The sequence below is a fragment of the Felis catus genome, chromosome C1, assembly GCF_018350175.1.
Source record: "Felis catus isolate Fca126 chromosome C1, F.catus_Fca126_mat1.0, whole genome shotgun sequence".
NCBI lineage: Eukaryota > Metazoa > Chordata > Mammalia > Carnivora > Felidae > Felis > Felis catus.
Window position 1 is genome coordinate 41862740 of NC_058375.1, and position 26248 is coordinate 41888987.

The window sequence follows — 26248 nt, forward strand, 5'->3', positions numbered from 1 at the left end:
GGGTGCGGGAATTGCTCTCCTGCGCGACCTGCTTCCCCTCGATTCTGGATATTCAGTCCGAAGACTGAGAAGGAGAAGGTGGGCCGAGATAGTGGGGGTGGGGAGAGGGCTCAAGAGAACCGTTGCTGGTTGCCTCAGCCTGCAAGCTAGCCCCTCCCCCCAAGAACCGCTGCACTTAATATTCACAACGCGAATTATTGATCGGTGAAGTCAGCTGCTCCCTACAGTGGGCGCGTTGCCCATTGGCCTCCCCTTTCCTCCTCCTCAAAAAAACCCAAACCAAAACAAAACAAAAAAAATCCCAAAAACCTAGACTACGCGATTTCATTCTTAGGTTCCTGCTCTGGTCACGAGGAGACCTGGCAAACCTGTTCTGCAGTGTATTGTCTCGTGCTTTGCAAGAATGCCCCTTACTGCTGGAGAAGCAGCGCTGGACCTTATTTTTCCTTGCAGCCGCAATTCGTCCACTCTGGGATGATGCAACCAACCGATGCAAGCTCCCAGAAAACCAAATTTCGAATCCCTTATTGCAAAACTAACCCAGATCTTCAGGGAACGAGGACAAAAGTCACTGCAGACATTTAAAGCGTAAAACTTCTGGTTAAATCTACTTGACTTGTTTTTAAACTTTGTGGGTTGAGTATTTCTCCTCAAGTTTTCCTCTCTGATTTACATAACAAACGGTAAAATTTCCCGTCTCTCCTTCCAGTAGAAGCTGGTTGAGTCAATACACTAGTGAGTCCGCACTAGTTGACTCCGACAGTGCGTACTTAATGAGTAGTGAAAGACATGAGACAAAAATACATCCTCAAACAAAAATACACACCTCTTTTTTATTAGTACCCTTACAAAATTGTAGGCACAATGGAATCCTCGGGAGACTGCAGGCTCCAGAATGCAGTGCGGCCACCTGCACCTGCCGCATTTCTATTGGTAGGCGCAGAGCAGGCTGGGTTTTGTAGTTCGTGTGTGCGCTCTCCACGATAGGCTGCTCTGGTGAGAGAGAAAGAGAGGCGGAGCCGGTTGTGTCACGTGGGCCCCGCTCCCGCCGCCGCTGCTGCCGTCGTCTTTCTCTGTCTCGACTGAGGCAGCCATCTTGCTCTTGCCGCGTGCTGTTGTTGGAGGACCCTCCCTGCTTCAGGTGAGACCCCCGGCGGTCCCGCCACTCCACGGCCATAGGCCGCTGCGCACGGTCTCCCCCCGCCCTCTTTTTCCGACACCCGCCAACCATTCGGGCTGCCACTTCCGCCGTGGCGGGCCGAGTGGGGGCGGAGGCGGCTGGTTTGGCTTGTCGGTTACCGGCGGCGCAGCTGGGGGTCGGCACCTGAGGGAAGGTCCCCAGCACCATCGCCCCCTATGGGGGCGAGCGGGGACCCGCGGTGTTGCCTCCCAGATCCAGTCCCAGGAGGCGGGTTACCCCCGCCTCTCTCCTGTTACTCTATTCACAACAACAATGCTGTGACAACAGCCTATCTGTTGTCATCTCGTTTGATCGTCCCACTCTACAGATAGGGAAACTGAGGTTAGCAGCCCCCGGCCCCCAAGCGCTTGGGACTGAATTCCGTTGCAGCTCTGTTCACCTCGCAATGGCAGTATTTACAATTCTGATTCCCTCTCTGAGACATTGCCTTGTCCATCTCGATAGCCCCATCAAACTGCCTGATGCATAGTAGGCTGTCAGGAAACAGATGATCGACCGACGGGCACCCTGTTACACAGCTAGTGAATGGCGGTTTCAATTTCCGTTCCCACGTTCTTTCACTTATACCATAGATGTTCCCTCGGGAGTGGTAACAATAGTTACCAGTTTTTGAATATATACTGTGAGCCATACCCTGTGCTTGTTAACTTAACCTTTAACCTTTAAAACAGCCCTATGAATTGTGTAGTGTTAAACCTTTTCTAATACAGAAGGAACACAAGTTCAGAAAGTAAAATACCTTTCTGAAGTCTTAAGGGGTAGAACCTTGATCCTTTTGATTACAAAACTTGTGCCTCTGTTAGAGGAACCCCACATAATAAAAAGTCAGGACAAAGGATTGAAATTACTTTATCTGTGTAAACAAAAAGAAAGTGCCTAGCATAATGCTTGGAACTTAGGCACTCAATAAATATTGATCAGAACCTCATTATTTACACTTTTCTTGAGTCCTTGAGTAAAGGGCTAACCGATCCTAGGATCCCCAAGGAAGAACGCAGTAATTTATGTTCTTAGGAAGTTCTTCCTTTTGGGTCTAGGAAGTGACTTGTCCCTTCTGGACCTTCATTTCCAAATCTGTTAAATTAGGAGGGAGGTGAACTGTTTTATTTGTTCATAATTTTTTAATACCCTGCTGCTGCTTGCAGGTATTTGAGATGGCCTCACATACAAGACAGGAATAATGGGTACAATGAAGTAAAGGTTGGTCGAAGAATAGGGAATTAAGCCAGGTGATCTTTGAGGTCTAGTACAGATTCTGAGCTTGACACCTCATCTCTCATAGACTGAGTCCAGTCCTCTTTTCTCCTTCAATTCCACATACCCCAACCTGCTAATAGACAAAGGACCATCTTTCTTTCTCCCCTTCCCCCTTGAGAACCTCCCTAAAATGCTTTTTCTCTGAGATAATTCTTGGGAACAAGTTTTCTGTTACACTGATTACCTGGAATGGAAATCTGTTCTTTCATCAACACATTGATATAAAGAGTTAATTTTGTTTTTGCTTTTGTTTCAAACAAGTCAAGACTCTTTATCTTGACTTCATTCTCTTGTTTTGCATCTCTTCTCTTGGGGATTGTTACTTCAAAATGCAGAAGAGCCCCTAAGGTTTACATTGTATCTAGTTCTAATATTTTTACTTCGTCCCTTTTTTGTAAAAAAAAATTCCTTAGGCTCTATACTAAGTTCACTATACTTTCATGGCCACATTCCTTTGAGAAAAGTGAATATTGGTCCTCTTCTATGGATATTGAGTATAGACATTGGGATTTGCATCAGCAAATTTAATTAAGTCTGGCAGAGTTGAGATTGACCTACACCTAAGCCTTCTGGCTTTGTACTCCTCCTGTAAAAGCGTGTTTTTAGCTGCTTGAGCATTGTGATACAGTGCTGAGTAAAGATTGAAGAACTATAAATTCTGAATGTTATTTGGGAACTGGACTTTATTTGGCCTTGAAGCATGTGTATGTGTATGTATATATATATATATATATATATATATATATATATATATATATGTATGTATACACACACACACACACACACACACACAGGTTAGTGCTCCAGTAGTGTCAGAAAACAGAACAATTAGTACTTATATAATCTTTATTCTCTTTCATCTCTCAAATGAAGACATTATCTTTTTCATGTGAATGATAATTATAAAGAGGTTAGAGAATTGGCCAAAAAAGGTTTGAGAACAGCCTTTATTCCCTCTCTCACATCTTGGTAATGATCTGTTGTTCCACAGAACAAGTAAAACAAGACTTTTAACCTTGGCTTTTATTTGTTTATATAGTGTGGAATGTTACAACCCATTATAAACTTAACTTTTTTTCTCTAGTCAGGAATATCACTGACCAGATTAGGTTTTATGGCTTTATAATTTTCTTAAGAGTTTTCAAAATCAAAATTGGCCTTAAAAAGGCTATTTCTAAGACTCTCCTCCCCACTAAGCACTCACAAAAATTTAGTATTAATGTAGCAGAGATGTTTTTGTCAAATTGTGCAGTGAGGAATTTTACCCAGTGTGCAAGAATATCTTGACAAGTCTGACATACTGTATCAGTGCAAGGTACTGAATGAACTCTGTGGAAAGGGCTGCTGAAGTGCTGAATGTCTGAAAGTCTGGCTCTCTTTTCCTGTTATTAACATACCATCTGACCTTGAATAGAAGATGTGACTCCCTCATATCTTGACAGCTAGAGAGCCTATTGTTGAATTTCTTCTTTGTCCTGCTTTTTCTTCTTCTTCTTTTTTTGTTTTGTTTTGTTTTGTTTTGTTTTCTATTTATGGGCACAAGGTTTTTTATGGCTCATTTATTATTTGAGAGAAAAAAATCTACTTAAAGGTTGTGCTGGTAACATTTGGTAACTGCTCTCTGTTGTAAAAACCTTTGGGGGAAAAACTGGCTTGTCTATAGAGATTTTCTAATTGGTTAGGTTTTACTGAATGCCCAAGAACTGAATTATGCATTTAAGGAGGGATCCTCAAATAGGTAACTTTGAATCCTATTCTATTTTATGTTTGTGTATTTGATTCCCTGGTGGTTTTATTTAATTTTCATTCTCTTAATATCTGGTTTATGAAGCGAGAACAAGTTATTAATATTTATTAAGACTATATAGACAGTATTAATATGATCACAGTGGTAATGCCTATTGCAAGCCTAGTGAACCAGAAGGTACTGTTGCATAAACAGTTATTTTGTTTTGGTAAAACAGTGATTTTAACAAATGTATTTTTCCCCCCCTAGATTTACCAACAGCATGAATCAAGAAAAGTTAGCCAAACTTCAGGCTCAGGTCCGGATAGGGGGCAAGGTGAGTGTGGCATAAGAAAAATGGATAGGAAAATGTATTATCAGAAAGTAGTATTATTTTGGATTTGTGGTCATTGAAAATCTAAAATCTTTTCAATAATCAAGATCAAACCACATTCCAATTTGAAAAAACTTGTCTAGATTTAATATAGGTAACTAGAAGACTTCTCTCTCTGGTGGTGCAATGTTAATAGCCACCTTTGTTTGAATCCTCTTAACATCTGGTAGTTATGTGACATGAACGAGTTACCCAACCTTGTTAAGCTTCCATTTTCGCATGTGCAAAATAGAAAAAATCCTGCATAAGATACATCTAAAGATTAGAGTAATACTTACAAAACACCTATCTGGCACAGAATAGATACTTAATAAATGATAGCTGTTATTATGTTAGACTCATTTACAGGGCATCCCAGATGTTGAGGTTACCTTATCTTGACTGGATACACCTATTTGGTACAGTTAGGCTTATAAGTGGTTTAAGTGTAGATGCTCAGACTGATTATACTTTTTTCATTGCTGGGTTTTCCTCCCAAATTCCTGTCTGTTCTTTGTTGGTCAATATAAGCATGAACATTCTTATTCCATGTATTTTGAAGCCCAAAGAAAAGCTTGTTCTGAGAATCTTTGATTCCCTTCAGCTCTTGCCCCAGGCTTAAGGAGAATACTCTGCCCTTATTTCTGCCTAGTACAATATTTGTAAAAGGAAAAGAGATAGTACTTAGCTCAGACCTGGAAGGCGGTAGGTAGGACACTATGTAGCAACTCTACCTGTCATTTACTTTGATGATTACCACAACTCCTAAGAATGGAGATAAAAGGGGAAGGGAAGAAGTGACTAGTACTTTCTCCTTCTTCCATAGTGACACAGGTATAGGACTCTGGAGTCATATTAACATATTCATGTAACTAAAGTAGTCACATGGTAGCATCAAGTCTAATGCAATGTACAAATGAAAAAACTAGGGATATTCAGGAACCATAGAATATACCTGGAAGAGCTTGATGCAGCACATCACTGTTACATATTTTAAACCAGATGGTTCACACATTCATTCATTTAACTAGTTTACTGAGCACCTACTATGTGCTTGGCACATAGTAGATAACCTAGTCAGGGTTTTCTTCTCTTGACATAACTAAGCTTGGAAGAGAGACGTGCTCACAGTTACACTACTGGGTAGTAAATGTTAAAATGAAGTACAAGGTGCTTTTGCCTAGGAGGGACAAGGAAGTCATCACTGAGCCGAGATTTGGAAAACAAACAAGAATTTATCACTAGGTAGACTGGTGAGGGTGAGGGTGTGAGGTGACGAGGGGATTGTTATTCTCATACATGCTAAGGCACCTAAGATGCTGAGATAACATGGTGCTTAATGGAATGGCTTGTTTTAGTTTGGTACAGTTAGAGTTTAGACTATCCAATGGATAAAGAATGGTAGGAAACTAAACAACCAGGTAAGTCAAGGTTATATCGTAGTCTTATATGCCATATTAAGGAGGTTAGGATTTTATCCTATAGGCAAGGGGCAACTATTGAAGGATTTTAAGAAGAATAGTCATTTTAGAAAGGTAGGTGCTAACAACATGGAAAATGGAAATGAAATAGAAGTCTGGCATAGAGGAGAACGATTGAAAGGCTGCTGCTATAGTATATGGAACACAAATTTAGGAGTTGGAATTGACATGACTCAGAATACAGAGGAGGGATGACCCCCAGATTCCTGGTTTTAAAGACTAAATATATGGTAGTACTACCAGCTACAAATCTAGGAAGAATAGTTTGGTGGACTGGTAAGCTTTTAGACATTGAATTTGAGGTACTGAGGATCATTTCATTTGAGCAAGCGATTGAGCTTTCCCTGAGTCAGGAATGTTTCACAAATAAACGAGGATCTATGAAAATAGTCCTCCTAGTCCATCCTCCAGCAACTGGATTTTGTCACATCCTCTGCTGCTACTCACAGAGCTCTCTTTCACTCCCATCAGCATTGCTGAGACGGTAGCCCCTGCCTACTGTATAAGGCTGGTTCCCTGAGTACTGCGGGAACTACCCAGAGAATTAAATCTCTCTTCCTTTCCCCTTACTCCTGCCAGGTGTCAGAAAGATTTAGCCCTCAAGACGTAGGCTTCTTTTGGTAATGTTTTATTTTTGCTGTAGGTTACATTTTTGTAAATTGGCCCAGGAATTTAATCCATTATTTTAAATAACTTTTCAATGGAAATCTATATTAAGAGTTTCGAAGTATCCATTTAGAAATGAGCTCTTTCTGTCTTTGTGAATAGTGTAATTTTCAACCTATTTGCTCAGGCCAAATTTCTAAGCATCATTCTAGATTCCTTTTTTCCTCATATCCCACATCCAGTCTATTAGTATGTTGGTTCTTCTGACAGTCTAAGATCTCACCATCTCCACTGCCAGAACCCTCATCTCTCATCAAGACTACTACAGTAGCTTCCTGATTGATCTCATTGTAGTCCATTTTCTACAGCAACTTCAGTCATCTGTAAAAATTATAATAAAAATCATAAATGAGATCAAATCATTCCCATGCTTAAAACCTTCCTATTGCAATCGGAATAAAATCCACCTGCTGCCCATGGCATTCTAGGCTACATGATTTGGCCCTTGCCTGTCTTTCTGATTGCATTTTCCTCCTCCTCCTTTGTTCACTCTGCTCTAGCCATAACTGACCTGCTTTCTCTCTGTAGAAACAATAGGTTCACTCTTGTTTCATTCTGCTTGAATCACTCTTCTGCTAGATCTTCCCATGGGTCTCAGCTCATAATGTCACCTCTTCACTGAACATTCTAATAAAATAGTGCTTTGCCCTCACCCAGTAAATATTCTTATCACTGTTTTTTTTTTTTCCCTTACTACCCTTATCTCATTTGAAAGGATCTGATTTGTTTATGTATTTATTGACTTTTCCCTCTCATGTATGCTCCTTGAAGTAAGAACTTTGTCTTTTTCATTGTCAGGGGGTGGTAGGTACTGTAAAAAAACATTCCTTGTAATGTTTGGAAGTTGTTATAAAACACTAAATTACCTTGAAGTTATAAATTATTTTTATTAGAAAACTTTTGAAACATTGAAATGATAAATGGATATTTAGAGAATAAGAACTGGCTAGAACTGACCCTCAGAAATCTGGGTTAGGTTGACAGTCACAATTCTGAAAAGTCTTCTTAGTTGTTACTATTAAGTCAGCAATTTCTTACATGGATTTTAATTAGAATAGGAAGTCATGTGACTGCGGTTACCAGATGCAAGCATCTTAACACTTCTGTTTGGTTATTTTTCAGGGTACAGCTCGCAGAAAGAAGAAGGTGGTACATAGAACAGCTACAGCTGATGACAAAAAACTTCAGAGTTCTCTAAAAAAACTGGCTGTGAATAATATAGCTGGTATTGAAGAGGTACGGTCATTTTGTAAATTGTTAAATTGTGTGGACATATGGCACATTCACAAATATCCACACTTTTTGAATGTAAAATATCAGCTTAGAAGAATCTGATGTTGTCACTCAGGTAGCTTTGAAGAACTAGCTGTTGAATTTGCTGACTGTATAAAAATGGCTGATTGTAAAAAAAAATAATTTTAGTGGACGGTTAAGGAATTCATCATACTTTTTGGACTCAGAATTTGCACATATGACAAAATTATGGAACTGCTCTTGAATTTTCATGCAAAGTAACATTTTTTTCTAATAATATAGAAATAAACTCCAAGATTTCTTCAAATAAGGTGGACTTTTTTCCCATAAGAGCACCTTTCTACTCAACAATATCTCTTTAATTACCTCAGCCAAGAAGCTCTAGTAATAGCCTTACATGGATTGGATTTCTTATTAGACCCTTTCCAGAAATTATTGGCTACATTTTTAAATCATTTTATTATATGTTGGTGATACTGCTTTTCTCAAATATGAAACCAAAGACTGATGTTATTTCAAAAGATACTCAAGAAAAATGATAACATCAACTATTTGTGATCTGTTACCATCTAGAGTCACTTCTGCCTGATGATTAATTTCCCATAGTAATCAATGTTTAAATTTTCGCTGCCATAAATTACGTTGAATGTTTAAATTATACTTAATGATATCATTACTTTGTATGGTACCACCCCACAATTTTTAACAGATTGTTAATGCACACGTGCTGTAAAACAGATCAGAAATAATGTGGAGTCAAGGATCACTAAGAAATAGCAGAGTACCAAAGAAAAGGCAGTGAAATGGCCACATGTTCCTTCTAATATGCATGTATGAATAAATATTACTACACTATTTAATTCTGCATTGTACTTTCAAAATTAGTATACTGAAGTAGTAGAAAATGTAAGCCACATGTATCTTTTTTTCCTTTTAGCTTGATGTGCCTGTGCATTCTTACCCTGATAAAGATAAGAACTTCATTTGCAAGTCTTGAAATTAAGCATTTTATATGCATTTTTCCTTCTGAGTTATTGAAAACTTTTATATATCTTTATTGACCTAAAATAATTTTCAGAGAGATCATTCTCTTTATCTGGGGTATATATGAGAGAAAAAAAAATCTCAGCCTCTCTTAAAAAATCTAAAGCTTGGTAAAAAAGAACAATTTGTGGGGTGCCTGGGTGGCTCAGTTGGTTAAGCGTCCAACTCTTGATTTCGGCTAAGGTCATGATCTTACAGTTGTGAGATCAAGGCCCAGGTCAGGCTCCGCACTGAGCATGGAATCTGCTTAAGACTGTCTCCTAGGGGCACCTGGGTGGCTCAGTTGGTGGAGCATCCGACTTCAGCTCAGGTCATGATCTCATGGTTTGTGGGTTCGAGCCCCACGTTGGGCTCTGTGCTGACAGCTTGGAGCCTGCTTTGGATTCTGTGTCTCCCTCTCTCTCTGCCCCTCCCCCACTCATGCTTTGTCTCTCTGTCTCTCTCTCTCTCTCTCTCTCTCTCTCAAAAATAAATAAATGTATAAAAAATTTTTTTAATGAAAAAAAAAAAAGATTCTCTCTCTTTCTGCCCCTCTCCCCAGCTTGCTGTCTTTTTTTTCTAAAAAAAAAAATACACAATAAGCTGCAATAATAGACAATAACTCTAATAATGCTAAACCTAAACAACTTGAATTTGTAAGTGTTTTGGCAGTCTTCCATCTTCGCCTACATTTCTACTCTCCAACTACCACCCACCCCACCCCACCACTTCAGCACTACTGATATTTTAAATCAGACAATTCTTTATTGAGGGAACTGTCCTGTGCATTGGAGGATGTTTAGCAGCATCCCTGGCCTATACCCATTAGATACCAGTAAGCCCCCCCCCAAACCCTCCCCCCAATTATGACAACCAAAAATATCTTCAGACTTTGTCATATTCCCTGGGGGACAAAGTCACCCTTGGTTGAAAAATAACTCTTTAGAGAGGAAAAGATTCCATTTATACCACCATGATGTATAGATTTAACTATGTAATATCTCCAAGGGCATGTTTTTTATTTATTTATTTATTTATTTTTTAAGTTTATTTATTTTGAGAGAGAGAGTGTGAGCAGGGGAGGGGCAGAGAGAGAGGGAGAGAGTGAATCCCAAGCAGTCTCCATACTGTCCAGAGCCTGATGCAGGGCTACATCCCACAAACCATGAGATCGTGACCTGAGCTGAAATCTAGAGTCAGATGCTTAACTGACTGAGCCACCCAGGCACCCTCAAGGGCATGTTTTTCTAAATGTTTGTTTTTGTTCAGATTTGGGACACTTTATGGTTCTTATAATTAATAAAACTTTTCATGGTTGGATAGCATTAATTTTATAAATGTTTTATAATAAAATAAGGAAATCAGTCAACTAACAGTTTTTGATTTTTTCAGTATACAGCTAAACTTACTACAATGCTGTGCTGAGTTGATGGTATTACTGCAGTTGAAATTTTCTTAATAAAATATTTAATGATAGTCAACACTTAGTGAACATCTACTGTGTGCCAAACATATTGCCAAGGACTTGCTAGGCAGTAGTGGAGCTTATTATGATCTAGTAGGGAAACTAATTGGTTAACTAGACAAATACAAATTACCCCATTTCAGCTTCACAATATCTCTTTGAATCAGTTGTTGTTGGCTACAGATGAGAAAGCTGAGACAGAATTAGGTACCTGCCCAAGATCACATAGCTAGTAAGTATTGGATTCCAGATTTGAACTAAAGTGTGTTAAAACCAGAGTTCATTCTGTTCATCAATTTATCCTGCTTTTGGTCTTTTCAGTTGTACTTTCTTATATCCACTCTTGGCCTTTTCCTCTCCTATCTCCCTGTCCATCAACACCCACCCCCTTCCCACCTTATGCCCTGTAATATTGAGCACCTACCATGGAGAATTCATTAGTTACACCATAACAGATAAATCCCCAACAGTATTTCCAAGGACATTGCTGTTTCTCTTTTTTTCAGGTCTTAATGCAGACATTATTTCTTCCAGAAACCTTCTTGTTAGCACCCATATACACTTGTGTAAAGAAGGGTTAGATGCCTTTCCTATGTGCCTTCGTAACATACTTTTATTTTACATAATATACTTTTATTTTATATAATATACTTTCATTATAGCATTTATTAAACTGTAGTGTGAATTCCTTTTTGTTGGTACTACTGATGCAATTCTAACCTTTTGAGGAGTCATAGCTCCAAAACATTTCACAGAAAATTGATGCTACATAATAAGCGTTACTACTTTCATTGCACCCCTACCCTGTGTGTGTGTGTGTGTGTGTGTGTGTGTGTGTGTGTGTGTGTGATGTATTCCAGCCCTCACAGACTAATTATACAGAGAAAATATGTATAAAAATAATTAACAATGCAAGGTAACAGGTATAAAATTTCTGAGTATTTGAACCTAAGATGGGAAGGAGCTTTACTTTTTTCGTACTTCTCCCTTTTCTAAAATTGATTTTTTGAGAACTAAGATATTCGTACTTTATATAACACTTTGCAGATTTTGTGTAGGAATATCTAGTATACTATATATAACATGGTTTGCCTCAAACATTATGTTTTTTGTTACTATATTTAGAGTTTTTTTTCAAGAAAATTTTTTAAACAAAATGATGACACATACTGGGTTTAAAAACAGCTCTTCAGAGGGAGAAAAGAAACTACTGCATTCAGTGTAAACATGAAAACATGTACAGAAGTTTTCAGAAACACAAAGATGTGAAAAAATATATCTTAGACTAGAAGAAACACATTACTGATTACAATTTTGTTATCTTTAGTTTCTTTAGTTTCAAACAATGTTTGAAACTTGTTTCAAAGTGCTGAACTCCGGGGTGCCTGGCTGGCTTAGTCAGTAGAGCGCGTGACTCCAGCTCCACTTTAGGTGTAGATTTCGCGTGACTCGAGCTCCACTTTAGGTGTAGATTTTACTTTAGTATTATTTTTTAAGAAGTTTATGTATTTTGAGAGAAAAAGAGAGACAGAGGGGATGAGGGCAGGCAGAGAGAGAATCCTGAGCAGCCTTTGCGCTGTCAGCGCAGAGCCCAATGCAGGGCTTGAACTCATAAACAGTAAACTATAGAGTTTACTATTAAAATAAAAACAATGCAGGGGGGCACCTGGGTGGCTCAGTCTGTTAAGTATCTGATCTGGATTTTGGCTCAGGTCCTGATTTCGTGGTCATGAGAATGAGCCCCATGTCAGAGTCTGTGATGAGAGCACAGATGAGAGCACAGAGCCTGTTTGGGATTCTCTCTCTCTCTCTCTCTCTCCCTCTTCCTCTCTCTCTCTCTCTCTCTCTCTCTCTCTCTCTCTCTCTCTCTCTCTCTCTCTCAAAATAAACATTAAAAAAAAATGCTGAACTGTGAGGAATATGCTGTCTTTTTGTTTTTTGGCAGTTTAAGAAAAGCAGATAAAAACTTTCAAAAAGATAAGACACCACTGCCATTGTTGTAAAACAAAAATAATATTACTATGTTTTCTGTACTTAGATATTCAAAACATCAAACAAGTAGAAAGTACTCAGTTTATTGGGTGGGGAAGAGGAAGATTGACCGTGGGTTCCAAAAACTCATGGAATGTACTTCTGCCAAATAAAGTTTTAATCTTACTTTCTAAGCTGTTGGTATTGGCGACTTTTCCCCCCCTCAAAGCTTAATTTATGTCTTTAGAAACTTTAAAAACTGAAGGACTGTTTGGATTATGAGTCTCTGGTCTTTTATGTATTTACTAGTTTATTGATTTGGTGTAATAAATTAGTCATCTATGGATCTTTTACATGTTACCAAAGAGAAATACACAGCTGTCAAAAAGTAAGGGGCAGGGGAGTGTCAGAGACTGTCTCATACAAAAACCAAGTAAATAACCAGGTTTTTGGAGGGAATTCCTAGGCAGACTCCAAAAGATTTATAACCCAGAACTAAATTTCTAAAAATGGTTTATATTCTATGACATTTGAAGGTATTTGGATGTGCTTCTTATTTGGTATTCTGGTTGAATATAGTGACCTGTCTTCATCTGATAACCTAAATCTATCAAACAGTGGGATCTGTTGCATTTCTCAGAAATGATTAATTTTATCAGATTTATTTGGTAAGAAACATCACCAAAAATCTGAATTTCAGATTCAGATGGCCTAGTTGCTTTGTAGAGTTTTATGTTCAGAAGACATCTTCTCTTGTACCTAGGATATAATTCTGCCTCTATGAAACTTCTCCTATCTTTCCAGGCATAATTAATCAACCCTTTTCTCTGTACTTCCACTGCCCTTACCTTAAATTGCTCTGCTCTAATACATTTATTATGACAACCTCATATTGTGGGATATAATGGTTACTTATTAACCACCGATTAGTGTCATCCCCCCCTCCCCCCCCCCCCCCCCCCCCCCCCAGATTATAAGAGTCTTAACAGCAGGGATTGTGTTTATTTATCATTTTATAGTCTGTAGCATTCTGGCTCCCATGATGAATTTGTTTGGGGTCCATTAAGTTTAAGGGATACTGATTATTTGAGATGGAATTGTTCTCAAGAAGTTAGCCATTGGGGTACCTGGCTGGCTCAGTTGGTGGAGCATGTGACGCTTGATCTCAGGGTCGTGACTTCAAGCCCCACGTTGGGCATAGAGATTACTTAAAAAAATTTTTTTTAAAAAGGTAGTCATAGGAAACTTGAGCTCAGGAGAACGCATAAGGCTAAGAAATGTAGATTTTGTAATTGTACACATAAGTGTTACTGTTTGTATTTTCTTCTTCCTGAGTCTTACTTTTCCTGAACCACTTATACCAAAGGAAGACCTAAAGTTATTGGTGACTCTTCACTACAGTTTCTTCTCCCTCCAACTAGAGCCTCAGATACCAATTGGTGGACAGCTCTGAGTACCGGAGAGTAAAAGGGAAGCACCATGTCCCATTCACCTTATTCCATAGCAGCCTTACTTTATCTTTTAAGATCCTGCTTTTTGGGTTTGTGTTTTGTTTTTTACTACTTTTTTTATTATGGTAAAATATAACATAAAATTTGCCACTTTAACCATTTTTAAGTACAATTCAGTGGCACTAATTACAGTCACACTGTTACTCAACTACCATCATTATTTATTTCCAGAATTTTTCATCATCCCAAACAGAAACTCTGTACTCATTAACCAGTAACTTTCCATCCCCTCTTCCCCAGCCCCTGATAACCTCTAACCTACTTTTTGTCTCTGTGGATTTGCCTCTTGTAGTTATTTCATGTAATACAATATTTGTCCTTTCGTATCTGGCTTACTTCACTTAGCATAATGTTTTCAAGGTTCATCCACATTTTAGCATGTATCAGAACTTCACTCCTTTTATAGCCAAATAATATTCCATTGTTTGGATAATACCACATATATCCATTCATCTGTTGGTGAACATTTTCTGATTTTGAAATAGCTTCCCCCCTCCAATATGAAAATATATTATCATTGTAGAAAATTACAGGTATATAGAAAATATGAAGAATGTTAACATTCAGTCATAATCCCACTACCCAGAAGGGACTACTATTAGTTTTACATTTCTTTCCCATCTTTATATGCATATATTTTTAACATATTTGAGACTACAGCTGGAAGCACAATTTGGAATCTTTTTTTCCAAGCATTATATCATAAAAATTGTTTCGTATCATTAAAAAACTCTTCTTAATCATCACTGTAGATGTCTACATATATTCAGTAAATGGATATACCACAATTTAGTATTTCTTAATTTATAGTACATTAAATGCTTTCATAATAAGAGAACCATATGTTGGACTTCAATATACATAATATGTATCTTCATCTCTGATTTCCTTCAGAGAGATTCTTGGAAATGTAGTTACTGGCTGAACAAGCATGAACATTTTAGAATTCTTCATCCGTGTTGCCAAATTGCTTTTCAAAAAGGTTATGCCATCTTACTCTATAGCATAGCTGTGGAGAATCACATCTCATCAGACTCTTGCCACCAGAACATAAGAGAAAATGATCCTAGCTTATCATACAGTTTAATGACAGCTGTTAGCTTTAGCTCATATCAACAATAGTAGATTATGCTTCATATTACGCTTTAGAAATAAGCAGGTGCTGAGCTTAGAAGCATTGAATGTGAAAGATACTGATTTATGAGAGTGCGCCCCAAGCCCATAATCTTCAAACTCATATATCCCTTAGCCTCACAAAACCCCACACTTGTGTGTCCTCTTCTTAAAATGTTTACTATTTCACCTTATTAAGATATAGGAGGAAGGCAATAAAAGGTGAAGTACCTGATAAACATTTAAATGCTACTACAGGGGCAGCTGGCTGGCTCAGTCAGTAAAGCATGCGACTCTTGATCTCTGGGTTCTGAGTTTGAGCCCCATGTTGTATGTGGCAATGACTTGAAATTAAAATCTTAAAAATAAATACATAAATGCTATTACATACAGGAAGGAGTAGCAGAAAAACTTGATTTTTAAGACAATTGTCAATTCTTAGAAGTGCAACTACCTGACCTAGTGGGGACTTGGATACAAAAAAAAAAAAAAAAAAAGGAAGAATTTAAGCTTCCTTTCTGAACTGTGAGGGCAATTGTCAGCAAGAGATGTAGAGTCAAGTATAACTTTGTGAGCCTCCTAGAGCCATAACAATTTACTGCTGTGTAGGAATAAAGCAAGCATCAAATTTACCAGCTAGAAGGGTTGCTGTGATTAATATATGTGCCCTACTCAGAGGTGAGCAAAGGTAGGGGTTGTTAAGATTTTGATAGCAGCATAATGGGGCCACCCAGCAGTTGCTAGGAATTACTTAAAATTCCCCTGAATTCTGTCAGGCATTCAGGCTGATTCTGAAAAGTCAGAACAATAGGAAAAGTCCAGCCAAAGATGCAGCTCAGCGGGTTCTGGGCATTTTCATCAAGACCACTACTGGAGTTATTTCTTTTTTTTTTTTTTAATTTTTTTTTTCAACGTTTTTATTTATTTTTGGGACAGAGAGAGACAGAGCATGAGCGGGGGAGGGGCAGAGAGAGAGAGAGAGAGAGACAGAGAGACAGAGAGACAGAGAGAGAGACAGAATCGGAAACAGGCTCCAGGCTCCGAGCCATCAGCCCAGAACCTGACGCGGGGCTGGAACTCACGGACCGCGAGATCGTGACCTGGCTAAAGTCGGACGCTTAACCGACTGCGCCACCCAGGCGCCCCGCCCCATGGAGTTATTTCTAAAACTTCAGATGACCCCTCATCTAGCATTTCGGGAGTTTAATTCTGACAGTATCCAAGATTTGAAATTGTATTGGAGGTGTCCATTCATTTGGCAAATGTGAGTGACTATTATGTATTGGACACTTAGGGGCATACTATGTCTAGTAAGGCATGGTCTCTGATGGCAAGATGTTTACCTTCTAGTAAGGTCAAAGACTTGCAAACACAATTATAGTACAAGACAATTCCATATAATTGCAATACCCATGAAGTACAGAAAGTGCATAAACAACCTTAAATTTTCACAAAGAGGCATCTGACTCAAGTCTTGGATAAATGAGAATTTGCAAGGTGGAGAAGCATAAAAAGATTCTAAACAGTAAAAACAGCATATGTAAATGTACTAGGCATGAGAGACCATTTTTTAATAACTACAAGACACAGCAGTACTGTCCAAGCACCACCCGGTGCCTGGGTGGCTCAGTCAGTTAAGCGTTTGACTTCGGCTCTGGCTCCAGTTGTAATCTCACTGTGAGTTCCAGCCCTGCGTTGGGCTCTCTGCTGTCAGCACGGAGCCTGCTTCAGATCCTCTGTCCCACTCCCCATCCCCATCCCCCCCCCCCCGCCCCGTGCACCTCCCCTGCTCGCTCGTATGCTCTCTCTCTCTCAAAAATAAACAAAAAAAAGAAAATTCTACTTCCTCCATAGCTCAAGTAGCATCCTTTACCTTAAACTACCTGTTAAAGTGGAAAAAACATTTTGACATAAGGGGTTGTTTGATTGAAAAGGGACCTGAGTGCTGGCACAGTAGCTAATTTAATAGTCTTTGTTTCCTTGTCTGCTCCTTATTTTTATACTGTATATAGACTATGTATGACTTATTCTGACTAAGCAGTGGTAACTGGAAAAGGTGAAGTCTCCTTATGAAATGTGTACAATTTGTATTGTGAATTTAACAAGGTCCTTAATCCCTTCTTTTGCTTCTAAAAGGGTAGGGGAAGTGTCTGATCTTGCTCAACCCAACAATTCATCCTTTGATAGTTTCTAATAGCTTGAGTCTAGAAGCCTTATATAATCATGTTATTTGCTCAGTAGAGAGGAATGAATGGTAGATAGAAATAAAATATTTTGGCCTTCTTTAACTTAAAGTACTTCATTTTCTATTCTAAAATTAACTAAACTTGGGGCGCCTGGGTGGCTCAGTCGGTTAAGCATCCGACTTCAGCTCAGGTCATGATCTCACAGTCTGTGAGTTTGAGCCCCGCATCAGGCTCTTTGCTGACAGCTCAGAGCCTGGAGCCTGCTTCAGATTCTGTGTCTCCCTCTCTCTCTGCCCCTCCCCTGTTCATGCTCGGTCTCTCTCTGTCTCAAAAATAAATGAAAACATTAAAAAAATTAAATTAACTAAATTCTTCACCCCTTTCTGGACCTTTCTCTTCATGAAGCTACATCTTTTGTGCAACCCCATTTAAAACAACTATTTATAAATTTATTTCTGTTTTACAGTCTGAGATGGAATTCATCCTGCTTTTCACACTAAACTCAGCATATTTTAAACTACTAAGATATGACTTAATATTTAGCCTTTGATAAAGAAGCTTGAACAGAAAAAAAATCATGTTTTTTTTTTTTTTTTGGCCCTGTGTTAGCTTTTTGTTTTGTAGCTAGCAAGATATATATTATCCATATATCTGTGTCAGTTTTCTTTTACATTCTCCACTTAGCCTATATTCTGAGATAAATAATTGCTGGCAAGCTTTCATGGGGCCAAAGAATTGAATTCTTAAAGGCAAATAAGCAATTTTAAGAATGAGAATGACACATGCAGAGGGAGAGAGGCCAACCAAGAAACAGACTTTTAACTATAGAGAGCAAACTGATAGTTACTAGAGAGGTGCATGGGGGAATGGGTTAAATAGTTGATGGGGATTAAGGAGGGCACTTGCTATGATGGACACCAGGTGATGTATGTAAATGTTAAATCACTATGTTGTACACCTGAAACTAATATAACACTGTATGTTAACTTGAATTAAAATAAAGTGAAAACTTTAAAAAATTTAAAAAAAAATAAAAGAATGACATCGTAGGAAGGAAACTAAACAAAGTTGGGAACCCAGGTTCAAGTTCTAGGTTTGCATGTAACTATTTATCCTTGAATATTTGCTTAGCCAAGAGCTCTTGCCTTTAGTATTTATTTCTCTCACGAGATTTGAACTAGAAAACCTCTTAAGTTCAACAAATATATGGCATGACTTTTGGAACAATATTGATTTCAAAATCTCTTATGACTTTAACATCTGTAAATAAAAAATATCTCAAATGCTAATATTTCAGACTTTTCAGTCCTGGAAATATTGTAGAAATCCTTTATTAAAATTATGTGATTTAGGGGCGCCTGGGTGGCTCAGTCGGTTAAGCAGCCGACTTCAGCTCAGGTCATGATCTCACGGTCCATGAGTTCGAGCCCCGCGTCGGGCTCTGTGCTGACAGCTCAGAGCCTGGAGCCTGTTTCAGATTCTGTGTCTCCCTCTCTCTGACCTTCCCCCGTTCATGCTGTCTCTCTCTGTCTCAAAAATAAATAAACGTTAAAAAAAAATTAAAAAAAAAAATTATGTGATTTGGTCTTGATTTGGAAAATGGAGTCCTACCATATCTTTATTCATTTCCCAACTAGAACTATGTGATTCTAGGATAGATACAGAACAACATCCCATTTCATATCCACTATGCCACCTCCTTCTCAAGCCGTTCCTCTTCCAAATTTTCAGCCGCTTTAACATTAAAAACTTTTCTATCTAAACTTATACCTTCAGAACTATATAATTTTATCTTTTTCTAAAGTCAGTATAAATTATTTTTAACTCATAATGGTATTTGTTCAGAACAGTTGGATTGAATGCTTACTGTGTGTAATATGCATAATGGAACCTTAAGTACAATACCGATACTGGGAAAGATAAAGAATTCAAATAGTAATTTTTGTCAGAGAAAATTTGGGAAATTATTTGTGTAGCTTAGTTATAATTTTCCAGGGGATATGCCTTTATTTTCTCTGTGTTCCAGGTCTTTCCTGAAATTTAGAAGCCCCTTTGTTCCCCTTCCTTTCTGATGCTGTCAGTGGTGATGATCACCTTTGAGGAAGAAAAGCCCACTTCCACTGACCATGGAGAATACACAGCATCTCTGCTTGATTGTGACAAGGGTAGTTTTTGGATGGATCATGAAATGCTTCTAAATTAGCCAAGAGTTAACTCTCCTAGCCTTTTTATATAATAAGCATGTTACCACCAAGGTAACTTATCCAAGTGGAATCAACTACATAGTGGAATCACATTATTTACACTTTTAACTTATACAAATTTAACACCACTAAAACACAAATAAGAAAGTACATGAGTGAGAGAGAAAAATAATATTGTAAATAGCACATGTTTAACCTTCCTTTTCAGCAAGTCCCAGGCAATGGATAAAATCAAATCTGAAACAGTTGATTCATGTTGGTGAAAGCTACCGAAAGAATGTGAGGATGGTTTTAAAGATTTCCTGGTAATGGATAAAGCATGTTCAGGTGGCCAGGCAAGTTTAGAGACCTTCTTTGACATTTACAAGGGTTATTAAAGGTTGTTGAGAAGCTACATTTAGGAGTTAGAGGAACTGACAAAATGCTTTTCACAGAATGACATGGTGAGAACAAGTTGAAATTTTTGTAAATTTATTAAGTGTTCAAAGGAGTGAAACACCTGATTAAATTTCTGATGCTCTTTATGGATCTTCCGTGGTTATTTTTACCATACGCCATTACCCCTTTACAACCTGTTGCCTAAGTAAGATGCTACCCCACCAAATGGTATCTGTACCAATTTAGTTTGATAGTGTAAATTGATTAAGATACTGGGTAATTTCATTAACAAGGCAGTTCTTGGCTGATAACTTCCATTATTTTAAAAATATGGTCATAAACTTCTTTTTCATAGTAGAAGTCTTTGAATTTAAAATCTAGATTCTATAATAAAATGTAATCTGTGCCGCCTACACCATTTTACTTTGTCATTAGGGTCTTTTTCCACCCATATCTACTGCTTACTACCTTGGGGTTGTTAAAAAAAAAAACAAAAAACAAATGTAATTGGCTAAATCGTTATTTAAACAGATACTGTTTTAGTTGTACCAAATATGTGATGTACATTTTGCTTCTGTGATCATACAGGTGAACATGATTAAAGATGATGGGACAGTTATCCATTTCAACAATCCCAAAGTCCAAGCTTCCCTTTCTGCTAACACCTTTGCAATTACTGGTCATGCAGAAGCCAAACCAATCACAGAAATGCTTCCTGGAATATTAAGTCAGCTTGGTGCTGACAGCTTAACAAGTCTTAGGAAGTTAGCTGAACAGTTCCCTCGGCAAGGTAGGTATTTCAGTTTAGTGTCTTTCCTTCTCCACCTCTGTTTAAAGAACCTAATGATTTAAAAGGTGTTCCATTTTATACTGGAAGGATTTGCTTGCATGTAAATTTTACTTTTAAAAATGTTGCTTTGCTTATATGCTTCATAATTTTTTGAGTTTGTTTCTTTAATAATTATGCAGTGTAGCATACTGAATATTCAGATACATTTCGGTAGTAATACAGATATGAGAGGTAATTACCTAAAAGCAAGGTGCCAGGATCTGCAGACCACATTTTATGGACAATATTTACTATTCACTTCTGACTAATGACAAGAAGATACTGTTATTACAGAACTATATTTTTGTTTAATATTGTTGATTGTACTATAGGTGCAGCAACCATAAGTTCTGAATTTCCAAGATAGTCCTGGTTTCAAATGTGTCTTCTCACCCCTAAAAATCAAAGAGCCTGTTATTTCAGTAACTAGATACTTTCTTACACCGAAAGAGATGGAAAAGGTCTTGAATATCGACTTTTGACTTGGAGCATATGGAATTTAAAGAATAAATTAACTGTAATGTGTTTTTATTCCAACTCATCCTGAATTATTTCATTTTTCATATAAATTTTACCTTCACTACCCATTGAAATTGCCAGCTATATTTAGTATATGCCTAATGAAGTTAAAGTTTTATTGATTTTACTATTAAGTAAAAAATATGGTATTAGATCAGACAATCTTTAGCTTTTTCCAAACAACTATATAAGATTTAGACAGAAAGAATAAATATTACAAGTGTTCTATGAAGGCCTTTATTCTTCAGGACTAATTTTAAAATAAACTTTTCATAGTGTTGGATAGCAAAGCACCAAAACCAGAAGACATTGATGAGGAGGATGATGATGTTCCAGGTAAGTGACATTTCTTTAGCTTTAAGATTTCTAGCAGCCTGTTTATCACATTTAATTCATTGTATAATGAGTTTCAGTTTTTGTTGATGGTAAGCTCATAAATTTAAACTGATTCACGACAATAAGGATACATCTAATGAAAAAGAAAAAAAGCCCTCCCATTTAGAACTTAGAATCAGAAATTGTAACACAAAGCTCTGTTACCTGTGTTTATTAAATTAGAATCACTGTGATTATAAATTTGCTTAGTTATTGTTACATTTCTGTGGGAATTATGATTGGCATATAAAAATGCTGTTCACCTTAGTAGTTTGCATAGACTAAAAAAAGACTTACATTTCGTTAGGATTACTGTTTTAAAAACAGATAAATGTGGGGCGCCTGGGTGGCTCAGTCGGTTGAGCATGCAACTCTTAATACCAGCTCAGGTCATGATCCCAGGGTCGTGGGATCGAGCCCCGTGTTGGGCTCCACAGTCAGCGTGGAGCCTGCTTGAGATAGAAAAAAAAAAAAGGAGATAAAGGAAGCATTATTAATAAGTGAAATGCCACCAGTTCATTTCTGCCTCTTGTCCTATATGTTTTCAGGCTAATTCTAGTAGCAACAATTTTGTTTTTATTAGGATTAGAAGTTAGGAATTTAATTTACCACTTTTTTTTTTCTTGTATCTTTTACTCATTTCCTTTTTTATTTTTTTCCAGATCTCGTAGAAAATTTTGATGAGGCATCGAAGAATGAAGCTAACTAAAAAATTTTTTCTGGTGTTTGGAAGCTGGCATGGACTAGATTTAACAAATCAGCTATGTGGTTCCAAAGTTTTACAGACATGGAGAACATCAACTGTTACTAGTTCAGTAATATAAATATTTTGTATATTAATAATGCTGTTTGTTCAGCATTTTTCGGTCATTTGATTTTGCATTTTGCACTTCCTCCCAGGATCTATTCTTTTGGTCAAAATACGAAGTATTGGTGCAGTTTGAGGGTGTTTTGGTGTTTGATTCTCAGTTTTTTGTTTTGTTTTTTTGTTGGAGTATTTTTGGTGTGTGTATGTGTATGTATGTGTGTGGGTATGTGTGTATACAGTGGAGAGCAAATTGGAAAACAGTTCTATTTATCCTCCTTCTTCCCCCAGTAGAAATAAAACAAATCTTTACATTTGTTACTTTTTATTTTTTTCTAATAATGCAGAGAATTAATGAAAAGTGAGTATCTTGGATTTCAGATCTGAGGAGATTTTACCCTTGGAAGTTTGGTTAATTTGCTTGGTTAACATATTTTTCATACATTTCTCTGGGTTTAAAATGTCTTGAGATATTTTGCCACCAGCTCCATGTTGGCATAGTGGATAGCATATCTTTGGTGTGGTTGCCTTAGATTCACTTACCTAGTCAGACCCAGAAGATTTTCTTCTAGCTTTCTTCCTAAATGCCTTTTTCCCTCTCCCTTTGGTCTCCCAGTGGCCTGGTCAGCCTTTGGTAATGCTCTTCCTCATCTTCTACCTAGCCTGAGAAGGATGTTCTCCATATAGAGTTAAGTGAGTGCCTAATCCCCTCTTTTTGTAAGACATTTTCCCCCCATCTTGAGGAACAACAACTCCATCTTCAACTTTTTATTTCCCCATTAATTTTATAGTTTGGTAGATTTCAAACTGGAATAGCTAGCATGTGCTTGCTAAATAATTTTATGCCAGCCTTATCCTGTATACTAGCTGTTCTTAATAGCAGGTGCAAAAATACCTGTTTCCAGCAAGGTTAAAATGAGGAATGTTCTTTTGAGTCAGAACAAGACAGGCCATAGACTCATTCCCCAGCACAAAATGTCATTCTATGAAATGGTACTGGCCCCAGGAGGATTTCTTCAACCACTCTCCAACTATTGGTCTTGAACCTACCTCTGGATTGGATCTTACTGTTGTAGCTGCTCACAGCATCCTCCTGCATGCTTAGAGTAATGCTTTTGGGGGGACACTGGTAAAATACAGTATTTATTTTTTCACCTCCTTTCAGAAGACTTGGAGGTAAGTTGCATTCATTAATTCAAGATTCCCTCTTGCTGTCTGATGATAAAAGCTTGCATTTTGCCATATCAGCATTTGTTATAGCCAATATTTAAGGATAAGATTTAGAAAACCTGTCATTTCCTGGCCTACCAGCAAACTAACTGTGGCTTAACCTTGTAGCATATCAGCTTTTGTTTCAAGCTAGATATCTTTATTTGATATCTAAAGTGCAAGACCAACAACATATCAAGAGATCTATAGACAAGAAGGCAAAGCTCTTGTATTTTTTTCATCCAGACACTTCAATTTATTTTATAAATTTGTTCATTTTTCCTGTTCTGTTTTATATAATATATGGACTTAACTACAAAATAAAGTAACAGTAATAAAATAAAAAAGAGGATAATATTTCCTCTTGTGCTTCTCTTATTATTGTCTACAGAATTTCCTTCTTTTGTATTTCCTCTCTACTCCCCACCCCCAGATGAATTTTAGCCTAGTCATTATTTGACATAATGTTTCATCCATTGTTACATCAGTAGCTCTAAATATTCTACATAGTCCAGAATTCTGTTCTTCTGACTGTCCCTAAGGGGTACATTGTGGGGCAGAGAGGGTTATGGATACTTCCAAGTGGTTAAGGACATATAAGAGATAGTATAGCAAATTTTTAAAAACAGAGCTCTCGTCTGGAAGTCAGGAAACTTGGGTCCTAGTCCAGACTGTGCCATTAACTGTGTGACCTCAGGCAGGTGACCTAACTACTCTGAATTTCATCATCAGGAAAGTGAGATGTTTCTAAATCTTAACGTTTTTTCTGCTCCTGCAGTTTGGTGAATCTCATTTCTGAAAATTCTCAAGGAAGTGATTTTATGTTTTCAGAAATGTCTGTTTTTATCAAGATCCATAAAACTATATATATACATATATATATATATATATATATATGAAATGGTATTGGCCATTTTTTGTACTGTGGTACAGTGGTACTGTACATACAATGGTACTGTGTGTATACATACATATATATATATATATGTATGTATACACACACACACACACACACACACACACACACACACACACACACTGCTCTTTTTCCTTTTGATCACATTTTAACTACTGACCCAGAGGAGCTCCAGTCAGTATTTCCTTTTATCCTATTGACAACAACTCTGAATGGCTGGCCTCTCTTGGGTGCAAAGAGCCAATATTCTTTTTTGCTTTATATTTTCAAACCTTCCCCTTTCCTGGACAAAGCATATTGAGATCCTGACTCAATCCAAAGAAATTGTTCTGCCTTTAGAGTGAGTAGGCATAGGTAAGAGTATGGATGAAACTTTTGTAAGTAGTGTTCTTGGCATAAATACTAGTTCTATAGTTTTTAATATATGAAGCATAACTAAATGTATACTTTTTACTAAGATCATGTATTTATTGCCGCGATAACTATAGAAGTATTTTCTGGGGAAATTCACCTTAAAATTTTGGGATAATTAAACGTCTGTAGAAATTCATTCATGGTCTTAATTTTTGTGATTAGTCCTTTCCAATCATGTAAAGCTACTCATTTATCTGTCTTGGGAAGCCCAAAGTAAATTGTTGAGACCCATACTTGTTTTATCCTATTTTTCCTATTAAGTAATGGTTTAAGACTACATCAAGCAAGGAGTGCCTGGGTGGCTCAGTTGGCCAAATGTCTGCCTCTTGTTTTTGCCTCAGGTCATGATCTCATAGTTCGTGGGTTTGAGCCCAGCCCTATGATGGGCTCTGCACTGGCAGTGCGGAGCCTGCTTGGGACCCTCCCTCTCTCTCTGCCCCTCCCCTGCTTGTGCTCTCGCTCTCCCTCCCTCTCTCTCTCTCTCTCAAAATAAATAAACTTAAAAAAATACAACAAGCACTTTGATTTGTTGTCAAGTAACTAGTATTTGTGGGATTCCATTAAACTAATTTTAATATGCTTACCAGGTTCCTGTGAAGACCCATATTGGGGTGTTTTGATTTGTTTCTTTGTTGTAATTCAGTGTTTAACCTAACTATGCAATATACCCATAAATAGTAAGACCTAGTATAGTATAGTATAGTATAGTATAGTATAGTATAGTATAGTATAACATAACACGAAATGCACAGGTTTTTAGTTGGAGATCAGTTCCATTATCTACCGCGCTGTAACCTTTACAACATGGCTGCTACAATGCACAACTTCAGGGGCCATCATTCATGTTTGTCTTCCAGGGAGGGCCATTTTCATAGAATACAATGTGAATAGTGCCCCTGTAATAGTGCAATAATGGCCTTGATCTCTGAGCCTGTTTTCTCCTCTATAAAGTGATGCCTGAAAAATGGCTGAACAGGGTTCCTTAGAACCCCCTAAATGGTTAAGGTGTGTCGTGTCTTAAGCCATGGGAGAAAGGAGCTCATGTTTCTAGGCACAGCAAGGCTCTATTCTACACTGCTACCCTCCCAGTTCAACCTTTTTTGCTCTGTCACATATGAGTTTGCCTGAATTATCATAGCCTCCCTATGGAGTCACTCCCTTCAGTTCACAAACTACCTAAATCTCATATCTGAGCATGTCCCATCCTTACATTTATCTCCAACATGCCATTCTGTTTCAAGCTTCCATTCCTTTACACACATTTTTACTGTAACATTATTTTTATTTGTAAATAAATTTTCCCCTTTTTATTTGTAAATTATATTTTCCCCTTCTAGATCATGAAAACCCTGATGGCAGATGGGGTGTCATA

General features: G+C 37.6%; 1 protein-coding gene and 1 long non-coding RNA gene across 4 annotated transcripts; both read left to right on the top strand.

The window, feature by feature from the left end:
- Positions 1 to 29: 29 nt before the first annotated feature.
- On the top strand, positions 30 to 22654 carry BTF3L4 (basic transcription factor 3 like 4). 3 transcript variants are annotated; one of them, XM_019837005.3, is made up of 6 exons: positions 30 to 78; positions 4455 to 4521; positions 7827 to 7940; positions 20398 to 20599; positions 21434 to 21493; positions 22195 to 22654. In XM_019837005.3, the coding sequence occupies exons 2-6, from the start codon at positions 4468 to 4470 to the stop codon at positions 22239 to 22241; spliced, it is 477 nt and encodes a 158-aa protein (XP_019692564.1). In that variant the 5' UTR covers positions 30 to 78; positions 4455 to 4467; the 3' UTR covers positions 22242 to 22654. The 3 variants fall into 3 exon arrangements, with proteins under 3 accessions (XP_019692564.1, XP_011283292.1, XP_019692565.1); XM_011284990.4 differs by lacking the exon at positions 30 to 78 and adding an exon at positions 988 to 1141; XM_019837006.3 differs by lacking the exon at positions 30 to 78 and adding an exon at positions 1253 to 1522.
- LOC109502313 lies at positions 16066 to 19953 on the top strand. Its single transcript, XR_002160862.2, has 2 exons — positions 16066 to 19392; positions 19640 to 19953. It is a non-coding gene; the product is annotated as an uncharacterized LOC109502313 (long non-coding RNA).
- Positions 22655 to 26248: the final 3594 nt, after the last annotated feature.